The sequence below is a fragment of the Hippocampus zosterae genome, chromosome 2 (genome assembly GCF_025434085.1).
Source record: "Hippocampus zosterae strain Florida chromosome 2, ASM2543408v3, whole genome shotgun sequence".
Classification (NCBI taxonomy): domain Eukaryota; kingdom Metazoa; phylum Chordata; class Actinopteri; order Syngnathiformes; family Syngnathidae; genus Hippocampus; species Hippocampus zosterae.
Genome location: NC_067452.1, coordinates 31,782,389 through 31,796,450, shown reverse-complemented (window position 1 = coordinate 31,796,450; position 14,062 = coordinate 31,782,389). Strand labels below are relative to the sequence as shown.

At 40.2% G+C, this 14,062-nt stretch overlaps 1 protein-coding gene across 2 annotated transcripts in view; it reads right to left on the bottom strand.

The window, feature by feature from the left end:
* Nucleotides 1-14,062, bottom strand: part of prex1 (phosphatidylinositol-3,4,5-trisphosphate-dependent Rac exchange factor 1) — an 86,045-nt gene that overhangs the window by 57,423 nt on the left and 14,560 nt on the right. For both annotated transcript variants that reach the window (XM_052059687.1, XM_052059688.1), the window contains exons 3-6: nt 11,029-11,094; nt 10,716-10,838; nt 4,892-4,996; nt 812-913 (exon numbers count right to left, since the gene is read on the bottom strand). In XM_052059687.1, coding sequence (XP_051915647.1) covers nt 812-913; nt 4,892-4,996; nt 10,716-10,838; nt 11,029-11,094 — 396 coding nt within the window. The remainder of the gene's footprint in view (nt 1-811; nt 914-4,891; nt 4,997-10,715; nt 10,839-11,028; nt 11,095-14,062) is intronic.

The window sequence follows — 14,062 nt, the reverse complement described above, 5'->3', positions numbered from 1 at the left end:
ATCTTCCATTTCTGATTTGCCATCAGCAAGTTTGGACATAAGTTGGTTTGACTTAAATTCTTCTAACCTTACAAAATTCTCACATAAGACTGGATAGCTTTTATGAAATATTAAAATATACATCATTATAGTTAACGCTTGGATTTATTATCCCTTCCATGCACCCTATAAGATGTTGTGCTGCAGTACACCGTGAAACAAATGCCATCTTAAATCAGCAAAATAACATGTAACAATGGATTGTACGTTGCAGTAAGTGATCGTTAATCTAGTGTAAAAACAAATCACTGGTGCCGCGGTCCAAATCGTGTCGTATTTTGTTAGCCTATTAGCATCATTATCTTTTTTAGGAAGAAATTTAGTATTTTTATTGACATTGTGCCAGTACGTTAAAAATGTCTTTTAAGGACCCCGCCCAACACACGCACACACACAAACACACACACACACGCACGCAGTGGGCATTTACATCTACTTTATAATTCAAGTTACCAAATATGGTTCGTTGCCCTATAAAGAGCTGTTATTTTAAAAATCTGGTCAAATCGTTGCACACAGTCAAATTAGGCCAGATGCTAACAGAGATGTTTCTATTTATTTTTTTGTGGACATAGAGTACCTATAAAGGTCTCAAGGCATTATTATGACCTTCCTCAGAGACATTCTAATGATTGAACAGCTAGCATTGACAAGTTGGATAAAACCTTAAAAATGTCTAAGCAGTTGATATAAAAACATGTGTCTGGTAGTGTTTTAAAAAAATATTTTATTGAAACCGATTTAACAATCTAGGCTGCGTTTTGTTTTTTACCTTCAGTAGCAGCGGATACTTGCAGATCCTCTGAATGGGAGTGAGAAGATAGCCCTCCAATGGAATATCTGTGCTCTTTTTCCCTCCCAGTAGCATACAGTGCTGAAGGAGAGGCGAAGCCACACAAAAACACATCCAAAAGAACGTGCAATTAACATGACGCGACACTGTTCAGCATTCATACTTTGAACAGAAAGGAAGAATTTTAATAAGCAGAAAGTCTCAGGCCTGGAGGTCTGTTGTTGTGCTGTTAGCAATATTAGTTGGTGAATTTGGCAGAAGTAGCATCACCCAGCATTCTTTTTCACTTTCATTTTGAGTACGATTCCGAATGACATCCTTACTTGGTTCATGATTTGGAATTCTATTGCTCATTCCTGTTGTTGTTTTTTTTTTCTTGAATGAATCATGTTATCAATGAATTTGCATGACAGGGATACTTCCATCATCTAAATCTAGGATGTGCCTGTTACGTTATTTCTTGCAGTCAAACGTTCCCGTTTGCAAAATTGTGGCTCCTTGTTTGTGGTAGTCTTCAGTGCGGCATTTGTTTGCATTTTTGTTCTGTTCTTGCAGTACTGACCTCTGTTAATTGTTTTGATATCAATTCAAAACAGTGTCCTGCGGCATGAGAAGATGTGCAACATCTCCAGTCGCAGGGTTGAAATCCGTTCGCGGTGCGGCACATTTTTGGAATATCTTTTTTTTTTAAATATACAAATTGTTACATCTTTATACAGCGCAAGCCATGACCTCGGTATAAAGTATGTCAATGCGAGACTAAAGTTTTTGTTATCAATGAAATGGAATGTGTCATGCAACATTTTTGTTTCAAAAAAAAAAATTTGTTTTTACATTTTAACCATACCGAGGTGTGGCAAATGGATCCTGCTTCTGTTGTTAACACACAGTATCTAGGCATTATTATCATTACTTGTGTTCTTGCGAACTTAAATTTTGGGTTAAAAAAAAATGACACCAAATGATAACATCCTCTCACTTTTCCTCAGAAATTCAAACTTTCATTTCGCACTTTCAGATCTTCTTCCGTCAGTTTTGAGCTGCGACATCACATGACCATTTTTCAACTTACAATAAAATTCACTAACTTCACTTTTAACTCATTCACTCCCAAAGACGGTTTTAAACGTCTTTTCAGACTTGGTGTAGAATTAGCTGGTACTGAATGAGTTAAGGACGCATGTATGATTCTCAACCACAAGAATTCATTCTTATCATTCACTAGAAAAAGTCATTTTGCAAAATCCGCTGTATTGCCACTACATGTATTATACACGGGTGTGTGTGCGCATGTTTGCGTGTTGTATAGTATTCCGCATTTTCTATGCCACTTATCCTTGCGAGGGTTGTGGGTGTTGCTGGAGTCGATCCCAGCTGATTTCAGGCAAGAGGAAGAGTCCACCGTGGACTGGATGCCAACCAAATCGAGAGCTCAAATAGACAAACATAGATATGAATAAGTCAAATGTCTCTTTGTGTGTTTTCATTGAGCCCATAGTGTCTTTGAACCATCCCGGAGCCTTGGATCCCCCCAGAGACCACCTCTACTTGTAGCTCTCCCAATCTTCAAAAGCAAAATAAGAAATTAGGCTCCTCTCCTGCGGAGACATCTTCCAGGCTCTGCCCAGTTCAGTCTGGTGGGGCAGATACCCTTTCTATATTTAAGAAGAGCCTTAAAAGCTTCTATTTTGGTAAAGCTTATACTGTGGTTAAGGCTGTCTCACGCTTGCCCTGAATCTTCACTTTGTTATCCTGCCACAGGCCTCGACTGCTTGGGGATTTCCCAGGATGCACCAAGCTGCTCTGTTTTTCACAACTATCTCCGTCAGAGATGGTGTGAGAACCGAAAAAATAACAAAAGTAATCAGTACCGTAAGGTAAATTGAGTGATCAATAAATCAAGAATAAGTCAGAAATGTATTATTTCTATGGGATGAATAGGTTATTAAACTGAACAAATTGGAGCTCAGCCAATGTTAAACCTCAGCAACTACTGTCATTATTGCTTCAAATATTGATGTTAATGAGCATCGCTTGTCTAGCCCAAATCTGCTTGATCCCATTGATCGAAGCATTTGGCCATGCAACAAATTAGTTCTGTTGAAGATTTTGAATGTTACTTCCACAAAGAACTTGTTCATGTAAAGTTCTGTTGAGTCTCTTTGATACATGGACCTTGGTCTTGATGAAACGAGATCAATTGATCCATATAAGCACTGAATTGAAGAAAACTGATTTCAACTGGTGGCTGTGCATCATATTTCGGAGGAAATAAACCTCTTAAAAACAGACTGTAGAATCCCCCCAATCCATCTTTTTCCAGTACCCCACTTTCTAAATCCAATCAGGCGCTCTTTTTTTCTACTTATTTATAATTTGCCATTTTAAAGCAAGAACTCCCCCAGTTCTCCCTCGGTTCTTCAGGCTGACCTCCTTTTTTTTGTTTTGTTTAGGGTTTTTTTGCTTTTATCTACTCTTCTCCACCTCCAAAGTAATTAACACTTCATTTTTTATATGGAATTCCAGAGGCTTCCTTCTTTGTGTGAACCAATTAGCATGAAAATGGTCACATTCAGGGAAGGACAATTTAAACACTGCATTATATCCCACCAGTGTCACTTTGGGCTTTAATCTTGACTCCGACTTTCCAGTGTGTAGTTTGCATTTTCTGCCTCTGCTTGTGGAGCTCATTGAAGGCTCCTAATTTTCCCAACCTGGGAACGTGAAGATGAATGTTTGCTTCTCTATATGTGTCCTTTGATTGGCTTTCAACCAGTCGAGGGTGTAAACCCCGTTTTCTCGCCCAAAATCAGATCAACATTTCTACATGACACATACATGTCCATATAAGCTCTCAAATGCCTTAAGGGAAACACTGTAAAGCAAAAAACACTCAAACTTCACATTGATAACAACACTGGACCATTACTGCTTTGACATGAACTCCAGTTGATATTATACATCCTTCTTTTGGAAAAGATGTCACAGAAAAAGCATCCAGCTGTTAAATTGTTGATGTTCTGAACGGAGCTGTTGACCCGTTACAAGACATTATAACATTAGGGCTGTTAGAAACCCGAATATTGTAGCGCCTACATGTCTTTATAAAAATAAAAAAAAGTTAAATACCAAATTATATCATTTGGGCAGACTTTGTACTTTTAGTGACAATGTTTCAGGGTTTTTACTGAAGGGTTCAAGATCAAGCCGATGGCATTATCCGAACTTAGTACGGTACATAAACAGAATTTTAGACACATAAATGGAGGACCGGTTATGCACGGTGAAGACTGAACAGTAAGTCAAAAGTCAACACCAACATTGTTACTCTGATCCTGCCGTTTCCAGACCTACGGGTCAGAAGAAAGTTACGGGAGCAAACATCTGGTGGCAACAAAGTCATGTACAGCGGATCATTCCGCCAATCCCAACAAGGCTGCCAACTATACGCAGCTGGCTGACCGCCCTCCCCCACCCCCCAGCCCCTTCAAGTCTGTTAAAAAATTTCCTCCGCAAATCCTGGTCACCACTTTGAGCATATTGTCTGGGGCCCAACGTTTGGGGTGTCAAAACATGGAAACAGCTGGCAGCGGAAACACTTATAAGAGTGTCACACAAAAGTGACCTTGAGAGCCATTGCATCCTGTCCAGGCAGGAAGAACCCAGATGACCCTTTTATGGTCTCGGCCTCTTTATGCAAGTGTTAAAACGTGGAAATAGATTTGACATGATGATAGGAAAAAAAGAAAGAGGGGAGAGGGAAATGACATTAAAAGAAATATGTCACTGGGAAATTCAGTGAGACAGATGATGATGGCAGTAGCCATCACCATCAGTAGTAGGAGCAAATTAAGTCAAATGTAAGGACAAGCACCATTAAGGAACATATCGGACTCATAAAAAATGTCCGGTACATAAAGACACGCACAATAAAGGAGGAAGGAGTTCCAAAGCCGGAAAGTGGTGAGCAGTTTTTCAGTACGATAAAGTACAAAAGCAATCGGGGGGATGTGCAGTCATACAACAATGGCAATGAAAAAGGCCAAATTGTCTTCTTACCAGGAGGAAGGTCCTAATGTGGGGTATCTTGTTTAGCTCCATGAGGAGCCGCAAAGCCTTCTCATGGTTGCTACAGTACTCGCCATACACGGAGAATCTCTCCCTCTGCCAAACAGAAAAAAAAACACAATAGGGATGACAGATATTAAATCTTTTTGCCGCTTGTTAATAATGACAAGTCAAGTGTATTGTCAACTGCTGTGGGCGCCTTATTGCTTTTCAAACACGTGCACTCAAAGAACCCATAGACTGAAGACTGATAACCTTTCAGAAACTTCTATTTATGTCACGTATGTAAACTGATACATTGGCCTCTGGAAATCCTGTATAGTCGTTTGTCATACATTATTCACGTAGTTAGCATTAGACCTGCAATGCATGGACACCATGAAGGCCGCAATTGAGCCTGAAACGTATCTGCCTTCTGTTGTGAGCCCTTCTTATGTGCCTTCACTTAGCTACCGTCGTCACAATGCGACACCATGTACAACATGAGGCGATGGTTGTGGTCAATGCGTGAATCTGATGAGCCTCATAAATGACGTGTAAACAACAACTGCTGTTCTACGCAATTTCGCCGAAACTTTCCCAACACATGGGCTTCAAATAAATAACACTATCATTACTAAGCCATTAAGGCAGCGGAAAGATGGCCCTGAGGTCATACAATGTGGAGTTTAATCGAACTTTAGGTAGGTTTGTAAATATGTACTGGCAGTGTAGTGGTGCACGATTCCCGGTCAGTGCTCCACTACTCAGTCACAAGTCTCAGCATTCAGCATGAAAATTATGCCTCCCCACCAAAAAATAATAATAATGATCATGATCATGCAAGCAACTCTCTGTGGCGAGGACCCATGACAGGAAATGCCAAAAGTTCCTCGAGTTAAATTTTGAAATACATGCCTGTATTATACGATTACCCACTCTACAGTTAGGACAGAAGCAAACAATCGATCAAAAGGGCTTTTTTTTTAAACAGCACACCCGCTCATTTTAACCAAAGGGAGCTCACAAATCTTTTGCGATAAAATAACCACCGAGTTGCATTTTGCAGGAAGATATAGACACATTTTTAAATCACCTCAGGAAAGAGTGTGGCAATTTTGAATTTAGAGGTTCCACTGCAATGTATGTTACTTCAGCTCATAAACACCCCCAAAAAAAGCATACACATGGAAAGTCACACGTGAGGAATGTGGTATTTCCCAAATCAATTGTGACATCACTCAAGCTGCAATTATATATCATTGCAGTTTTAAGCGGAATCAACAGACCAATCCTTTCATGCACAAAAACCATAAGTGTGTATGCCGTTGGTGTGCTTACAACCAAAGCCCGACCTGGAAGTATTTTCTGTCCTTGGATGTCAACAAACAGTCGCATCAAATCCACGTAAATTAGGGTTCTTCCATTCACGGAGTTGAACTTAAACATCAGGACAACAGTGAAAGATATCCACTTGTGCCCAGAATAGCTCCCCAGCTCTTTGATAAACATAAAGATTTATTTATATTCTTCTTCCCTGGAATGTTATTTCTAAAGCTTGATGAGAGGTTTGTGTCACGCTCCGAGAAGTGAAAGCATAATGACTGTAGTTCAGAACACATAATGACGTGAGTGTTGGAGGACTCGTTGAAGAGACGCCCAGATTGTGCAAATATTGACGCCTCTGATTTCTGGTCCAGCATTGCAATTACTTTTTGGACTGCAGAGAGGTGGAGTTACCCTAAGGGCAGAGTCTTTCAACTGTGATTTCTTGACTCCAAGACCAGTATTTGAGGCATCTCAAGGAACTTTGTAGTAAATTAAGCCCAGTCGGTAACAACGCTTCCTCAATGAATAGCTCAGCCTTTGAATAGTCATGATCAGCCGTGATTGGCAGTTGCTTTTATGGAACAATGTGAGAGGTTAATCAAATCCCAGTCATGGTGTTGACCTCGGTTCTGGGGTCAAGGGCTACAACGTGAGGGTGCCAGACGGGGCCAACCAATTGGCTGAGAGCTATCATTGCCGAAGGTCATGGGCTGCAAAAGGAAACGGAATGGATATGCGGCTACAAAGGGGCTGCGTGAGGAGAAGCGCAATACCTCCAAAGCACAACACCTAAACATTACGCCACATGTCAACATCATGACATTGAATGTGTTTCTGATACGTTTGAGCCTATTCATATCAAATACCGGTCCGCATATGTCAGATATATAAAGTGTGTTAGATTATGTACTGTATGTTGTGTCTCTAAACTTGCACCAATAATGATAACTTGTAACCTGATAACATCATAAGTTGTCCAACTGTAGTAACCATTGTCCCTGAAAGGGTTAAAGCAGAATACAGCAGAAATATTCATAACATTTTTTAATGTTTTGGGGAGTGTTGCCGGCCGGGTTGTCCCACAAAGTTATGTTGCTGAAAATATTTTAGTTTGCAAGAAAAAGAAATGCATTTTGCAAAGCTCCTTAAATAACGTCTACTAGTATATTCAAATTTATCCAGGACTTGAGTTGAAATGACGTTGACGTTTTCAAATGGGCTCACCAATAAGTAAAGATAAGACATCGATTTATTTCTTCAAAGTTCATTCTCGTGAAATCAAGTTAAACTGTGTAATGTGAATCTGAAAACTTTATTGATCCCTGCAGGGACAGGCTGATTGATTTATGCAGAGGTTGCCATGTCTGTCTGTTGAAAGGCATTTGAACTATGTGAATGATTGCAAATATGAAACAACTTCTAACTTTTAAAATGTACTTACACAGAAAATACGCATTAAATAACATCATATATGGTCTAAGTTGGATTTTTCATTTTTGACATGGTGCAATGTTACATTACAAAATGAATTACTATATACAGACTATCAATTCATAGGTTTTGATTGATTGCTTTGACTCAGTATATCGCACAAAAAACAGTATTAAATACTGCCTTCAGTCATCCATATTTATTCCATCATATTTACCGTAGTCACACTTTTCTTTTTCCAGCAAATTCAGTTTCAAATCCAAGTACCTCCTGCTCGCTCATCCACAGTCTGACCTTTCTGTGGCCTGGTCCGACCACGCTGTGATGGAAAAAAGACTCCCGTAATCAATTTTCCACCCTGACAGACGGAACGGCCTTGCCGTCTCAGGCACATGTGTGAAGGTCTTATCTGATGAGCCACTTGAAGGAGTCATCAACAGACACTTACAACGAAAGTCACTTTGTGCAACCAGCGATTGCCGAGTTGTTTGGGATATATGACTATTGATATAAATGCCAAATGCCATTGCAGAATCGAACATTTGAAAAAGAGATTCACACTCATTCATCACAGCACAACATAGCAATTCTCTGATACTGTTAAAATATGCTTCCTGAGGCCTGTGAATGGCATCATGTGATGACATCACAGTTATCTGAACCAAGTGTTGTTTTTTAAAAAAACATTATATTTTAATTACTTTAAATGGCATTTTAATCATTATTGTTTCCAAACCCTGTGCCTGTCACATAACCCTTGTGAAGGATGGAAGCTTGACTCACTGCTGTCTATTTATTAAGTGGCAGTGAAGCAAAAAGTGCTTTGGCAAAAATATTGTGGATTGTGATCAAATGTGAATTCATAGGCACATTTTGCATTGACTTTCTTTTAATTTTCTTAATTGACAGGCAAATGGCAAAATGTCCTCTCATATGACCCATGAGGTTTCACTATTTATGTATTAGAGGTGGACGAAGAAGGTGGCTCATGCTTATATTCATGTCGGAAGGGAGTTGTGTTGCTGTGTGTGGGATTCACATAGTGCAGATGTGTGGAAAAAAAATGCTGGACCAACTATAAAAAGTGACCAAACAAATTACAGCTACTGCATCACAATCCCATTAATGTCCTCAAACAAATTTAAATACATCGTGTAGTAAAGTCCCAGTTATCCAAAATGTACATGACAAATTTCATGTCCCCTGAGCGGCAACATACCGGTAATTATCACAGCTCTTCCCTGATCGTGGTTAATTTTAATCGTGATTGTTTAAGGATGCTGTTGGCCACGGCAGACCGTGGCACAGCACCCGGCTGCGACACTCAAAGGCCTCAGTGAAAGTCGACTTGAAAATAGTTGGTCAAAGCATGATAAAGTGAGGGAGCGCGAGCTGGAGATGGAGTGCGACCAGAAGAAAAGGCATTGTCCCCTCGCAGACTGACACAGCAGCTCTTCCTTCCCAGGACACAGACCCGTCTTTGTTTGTCCCCAGAGGCCATGCGAGTTCAAACAGAGGGGAGCGGTGGTAGTGGTGGGTGGGGTGAAAAGCAGCGTGGATGGGTGGAATGTTTACAAAGAAAGAGCCAAGGAGACACTCCAAACATACTGTATGTAGTTTAAATGACACTACATGTGTCATTTAAACATCACCTTGTCCAACTTTTCAAAGCTATACAGCACAAATTGAATAGCGCTATTGTGAATCAAGCTAAACACAAGTAATTTAGAAAACAGTTAAAGATGAATATTTTCCAGTGAGAAGGGGGTCAGTCTGGTTCGAGGGGAGTAACGTTCACAGTTTTTATCGTGCGGTTAAAGTGTGCAAGTAATAGGCGGTGAGACAGTTGCTCCGACTGACTTGACCAGACATATTCATTCAAGGCATTTGACTTTTGAGTAAGGACACAAAACGTCCCCTTTTCATTTGCTAGGTCTGCCCATAAACTGTGCAAACTCACCGTTAACCAACAGTAAATTATCGTATTTTCCGCACTATAAGGCACTTTCCGAGTATAAGGCACACCTTCAATGAATGGCCTATTTTAAAACAGTTTTCATATATAAGGCCGTGCATTATAAGTCGCATAGATAGAAGCTACAATAGTGGCTGGGGTTGCATTATGCGCCACTAGCTGGAGCTATGCTTAAGCGAATACCATACAATACGATACAATACAGCTTTATTCATATAGTTTTCACAACCGCTGCAACTGTAACAAAGCGCTTCACAGAACATTTCAAATATTACGCCCAAAAAATCTGAATATTGATCCATATATCGGCTCATCGGATTATAAGACGCACGATCGTCTGTTGAGATAATTGAATGCTTCCAGGTATACCTTAGAGTGCAGAAAATACGGTATTTTGCATCATTTTGATTTTTAATCAACTTTGCTCTTGACTGGAAATAATAAATATTTATTTACTACCCCAGTGCGGCAGCCCAGGGTTCTTCTTTGGTCCGACCGAAATCTGACTGAAAAGATGTAACATTCACAGTTTTCGAGTGGAAATTTATAGTGCTTGTGAATTGTCAGCCATGTGCATGCTCCAGTCTACAGAACAATACTTGATTTGGATGTTGAATACCAATAAGGAGAAAACATCCATCCGATGAACATCCAGGGTATGGACATAGAGAGGGTGACCTCCTACAAGTACCTTGGTGTTCTTCTGAACGACAAACTGGACTGGTCTACAAACACGGACACCCTTATTAGGAAAGGACAGAGCCGACCGACGCTCGTTCCTACCGACTGCTGTCAGGCTGATGAATAAAAAATAACAATCACAATAATAATAATAATAATTAAATGATGTGAAGGAAAATTGTAAATAGTACTGCGATTGATCCATTTTGTGTTCATATTGCATTTAATTGAAAGGTGTTTGTTGTTTTTTTTCTCTTTCTTCTTTCTACATACATTCTTGCTGCTGGAGGCTGTAAATTTCCCCATTGTGGGACAAATAAAGGATATCTTATCTTATCTTATTATTTTCCAGCATTGTAGTTAAGAGTGAAAAGTATCCATGTTTTTGCTGTTGATGCATTTTTGTATTGTTGGACTTACAAACTGGAGAAACACGTGTCCCAGTGCATGATGGGGCTGGGGTTCTGGCTGCAGGATGGCCTCCACAGAGGACAACACCTCTTTGTGCAATTCCAGGATGTCCTCAATGTTGGAAAACAGAATCTATACACAGTGGGATGATTTAAACGGAAAGGATAGAGAGGAATGGTGAGATAAAGGAAAAGCAAAAGAGGGAGGAAGGAAGTGACCAACAGATGGATCCAGATGAGGGAAAGAAGGGTAAAGCAGGAAAAATTCATTCACTGTGGAAGGAAATCCAGATTCATGTTGTTTTAAAAAAAGTCAGTCCTACCTTGACGTGTTCAGGTGAGAGACATTGTTGGTCGTCTGCAGTTTGTCTGATTCTGTGCAAAAATGCCTGGAAAGGAGAAAATAAATTCCGGTAAATCTGTTTAGTGTGTTTGACAAAACTGTTCACTTTACATTTAAGGGAACACGCATGGCATTGAAAGGGTCCAGCAATCATTTTGTATGCCTGAAGTTTATATGTAGAAGTATTGGTTCTATTCGTCAACTTGGAAAAAGATAGATGGGCCCATTTAAAAGGGAAGTCAACCCCAAAATGTTCTATACAATAATGTGTTCTAAGCCTGACATTTCCCTTTAACCCTTTCATACACCCTGTAACCTGATAACATGATAAGATGTCCACTGTAGTAATCGTTGTGCCCAAAAGGGTTAGTAAGGCATTAAGTCTTTAAACAACATTGAGCCACATAAGCATTAACATTTTTTTCCACATTTGATGGCGCCATGAACAGAAAAGAACTTAATCCGCCAATCAACTAATCGACAGTCAAATGAATCGAATCATCATTTCGAATCACTGTTTCATTTAAAATTGACAAAACTGTGGCGTGTTATCCGTGTTGAATTCGTCAGTGGGTGAGACAGTGTCGCGCTGCTATGATGTCATGTTTATTGCAGTCCTGTCATGGAAACACACCAGGGTGTTTTTTTGTTTGTTTGTTTGGTTGGTTACTTTGCTTGCCTTCTGACACCGCATATTTGTTCTATGGATTGAATTAATGCACCGGAAAGCGGATGTCGAGGACCGAAACCTAAATAACTGCTCCACTGTCCAATTGCTTCCAATAGGAACGAAAATAACAGGATCTCTCCGGTGTTCAGTTAAGGTGTGCACGTTTCTGCTTGAATGCTGGCCAGAAGCAATTGTGACATGTGGACAAAGACAGCAAAAAGAAAAGAGGGATGTGAATCTCTCTTCTGCCATCGCTTCCCCATTCTTCTGGCCATTATCCCTTATCTGACAGTCTTAAACCTCCTCCACCCGTCTGACTTTCGACCTCAACTCCAGACAACCATCGTCTGAAAAAAAACAAGAGGGATAAAGCGAGAGACGTCAATTCAAAAACCACCCAATGAAGATTTTACCGGCGCCTACCTCCTTCCTTTTCCTGTCAATGTAATGAATGGTGTTGCACTCATAAAGTACAACCCCGCCTTGCAATTCTGTTCTGATGGCACTGAATTTAGCCAACAGTTGCACGAAGGAAGTCTGAAAGTTTCGTGAAATCTCCATACCTAGCGCCACGATCCGATTGACAATGCATGAGAGGTATACCAACAGCTTTAAAGTAATTGATTTTTTTTTTTGCGACTAGTTTCCCACATCAAGCTATTGTGAAGCATAAAATTACTGCCAAGCCACTGTAATACAAACCCCAATTCCAATGAAGTTGGGATGCTGCGTAAAATGTAAATAAAAACGATGCGATGATTTGCAAATCCCTTTCAAGGCAAAAATAGTCAAGTCAAGTACAACTTAAGTGTCAAATGCGCTGTATGTGCAACATACAGCACAGATGAAATTTCTTCCCTCTCAACCAGACAACAAGAGGAGCCGCTGCGGGTGCCAGCGCTACCATCAAAAGAACAGTATTATTATACAGTATTTACTCAATTTGATGCCTGCAAGTACTTGCTGTAATTAATAATCAATTCCACCCCCCCCGAATAAAATCATAATATCATAATTTAAAGTAGTCATTAGCAAGTCTGTACAACAGTGGCAACGGAGAATAAAGCAGTCCCTCCAGGAATTTGCGATTCTGCGATCGGAGAATTTACAGCTGATTCCAAAGCCCTCTGCAAAAATCAAAGCAGTTCGTGTAATCTAGGGCGATGTGCAGAATATTACATTTACGTGTTCATTTTCATTCCGGCAGCTAGCTCTCGCAATCATATCTAGGGACAGTTTAGAGTGTTGCATCAACCGACATTGCATGTTTTTTGGAATGTGGGAGAAAACCCCAGTATCCAGAGAAAACCCACGTAGGCACGGGGAGAACATGCAAACTTCACAATAGGAAGGCCGGAATCGAGCCCTGCACCTTGCACTGAAGTGGACGTGCTAACCAATCGACCACCGTGCCGCCCAAAGTTTACACGATATACCTTAAGTGACTTGTGATATCGTGGAAACAAAATACCATGAAAAGAAAAATCACCAATTTACCCATTGAACTTCATTGACCCATCTGGTGGAGATCTGGGTCTCAAAGGCAACAGCAGAGATGCTCTTTATCTCTATCACGAGCTACTGCGGCATGCAAATTATTTTGAAGCTGTAATTTTTACGTTAAAAGTAACATGTTGCTGCTTTAAGTTCAAGTCTGATGCAACATAACACTTAACGCTCTATAAAAATGAACTCGCAGTCAACGCCAACTTTGACAAGTGTTACTTACAGTAGCTCCCTCTCCTTAAAGAAGGCCAACACTTATAATCACACATTTCATTATAATGTCTGAGGAGACCAAAATAGAATGCAAAAACACAGAGGTGCCCCCTCTCTAATTAAACCAGGGATAAAGGGAATCTGTTGTTGGGATATTGGCTGTTATTTTGGGGAGGAACCAACAATACTTTGGGCTTGAGGCGTACACAATACTTTTTTCTCCCCATATGGCAATTTGTCACAAGTCCACACTGAAGAGTTCAATCAAGTGAGAGAGTGTCCAGTGCCAAATAAGACAAAGAGGTGGCTGATGATGACTATAGCGGGCTAGAAGACAGCAAAAGATGAACAAATAAAATAGGTAAAGTGCTACTGGTACAAGTTAAAGCGAGTTAAAAACAAAAAAATATATACAGTATCCTGCAATGAAATGTGCTGCACAGATGTGGTCACAGGATGGATTATAGTAGGAAGGGTGTTGGGCCAGAGCAACAAAGAAATCCTTTCAATCCAGTTCTCTCTATTGGCCACCCTCATCCAGGATTGTGTTGGCTGTTGTCATTGTTCCATTACAAAGCACAGAGTTTTGTTTAGAGAGAATATTCTGGCTTTCTCCCTCCACCAC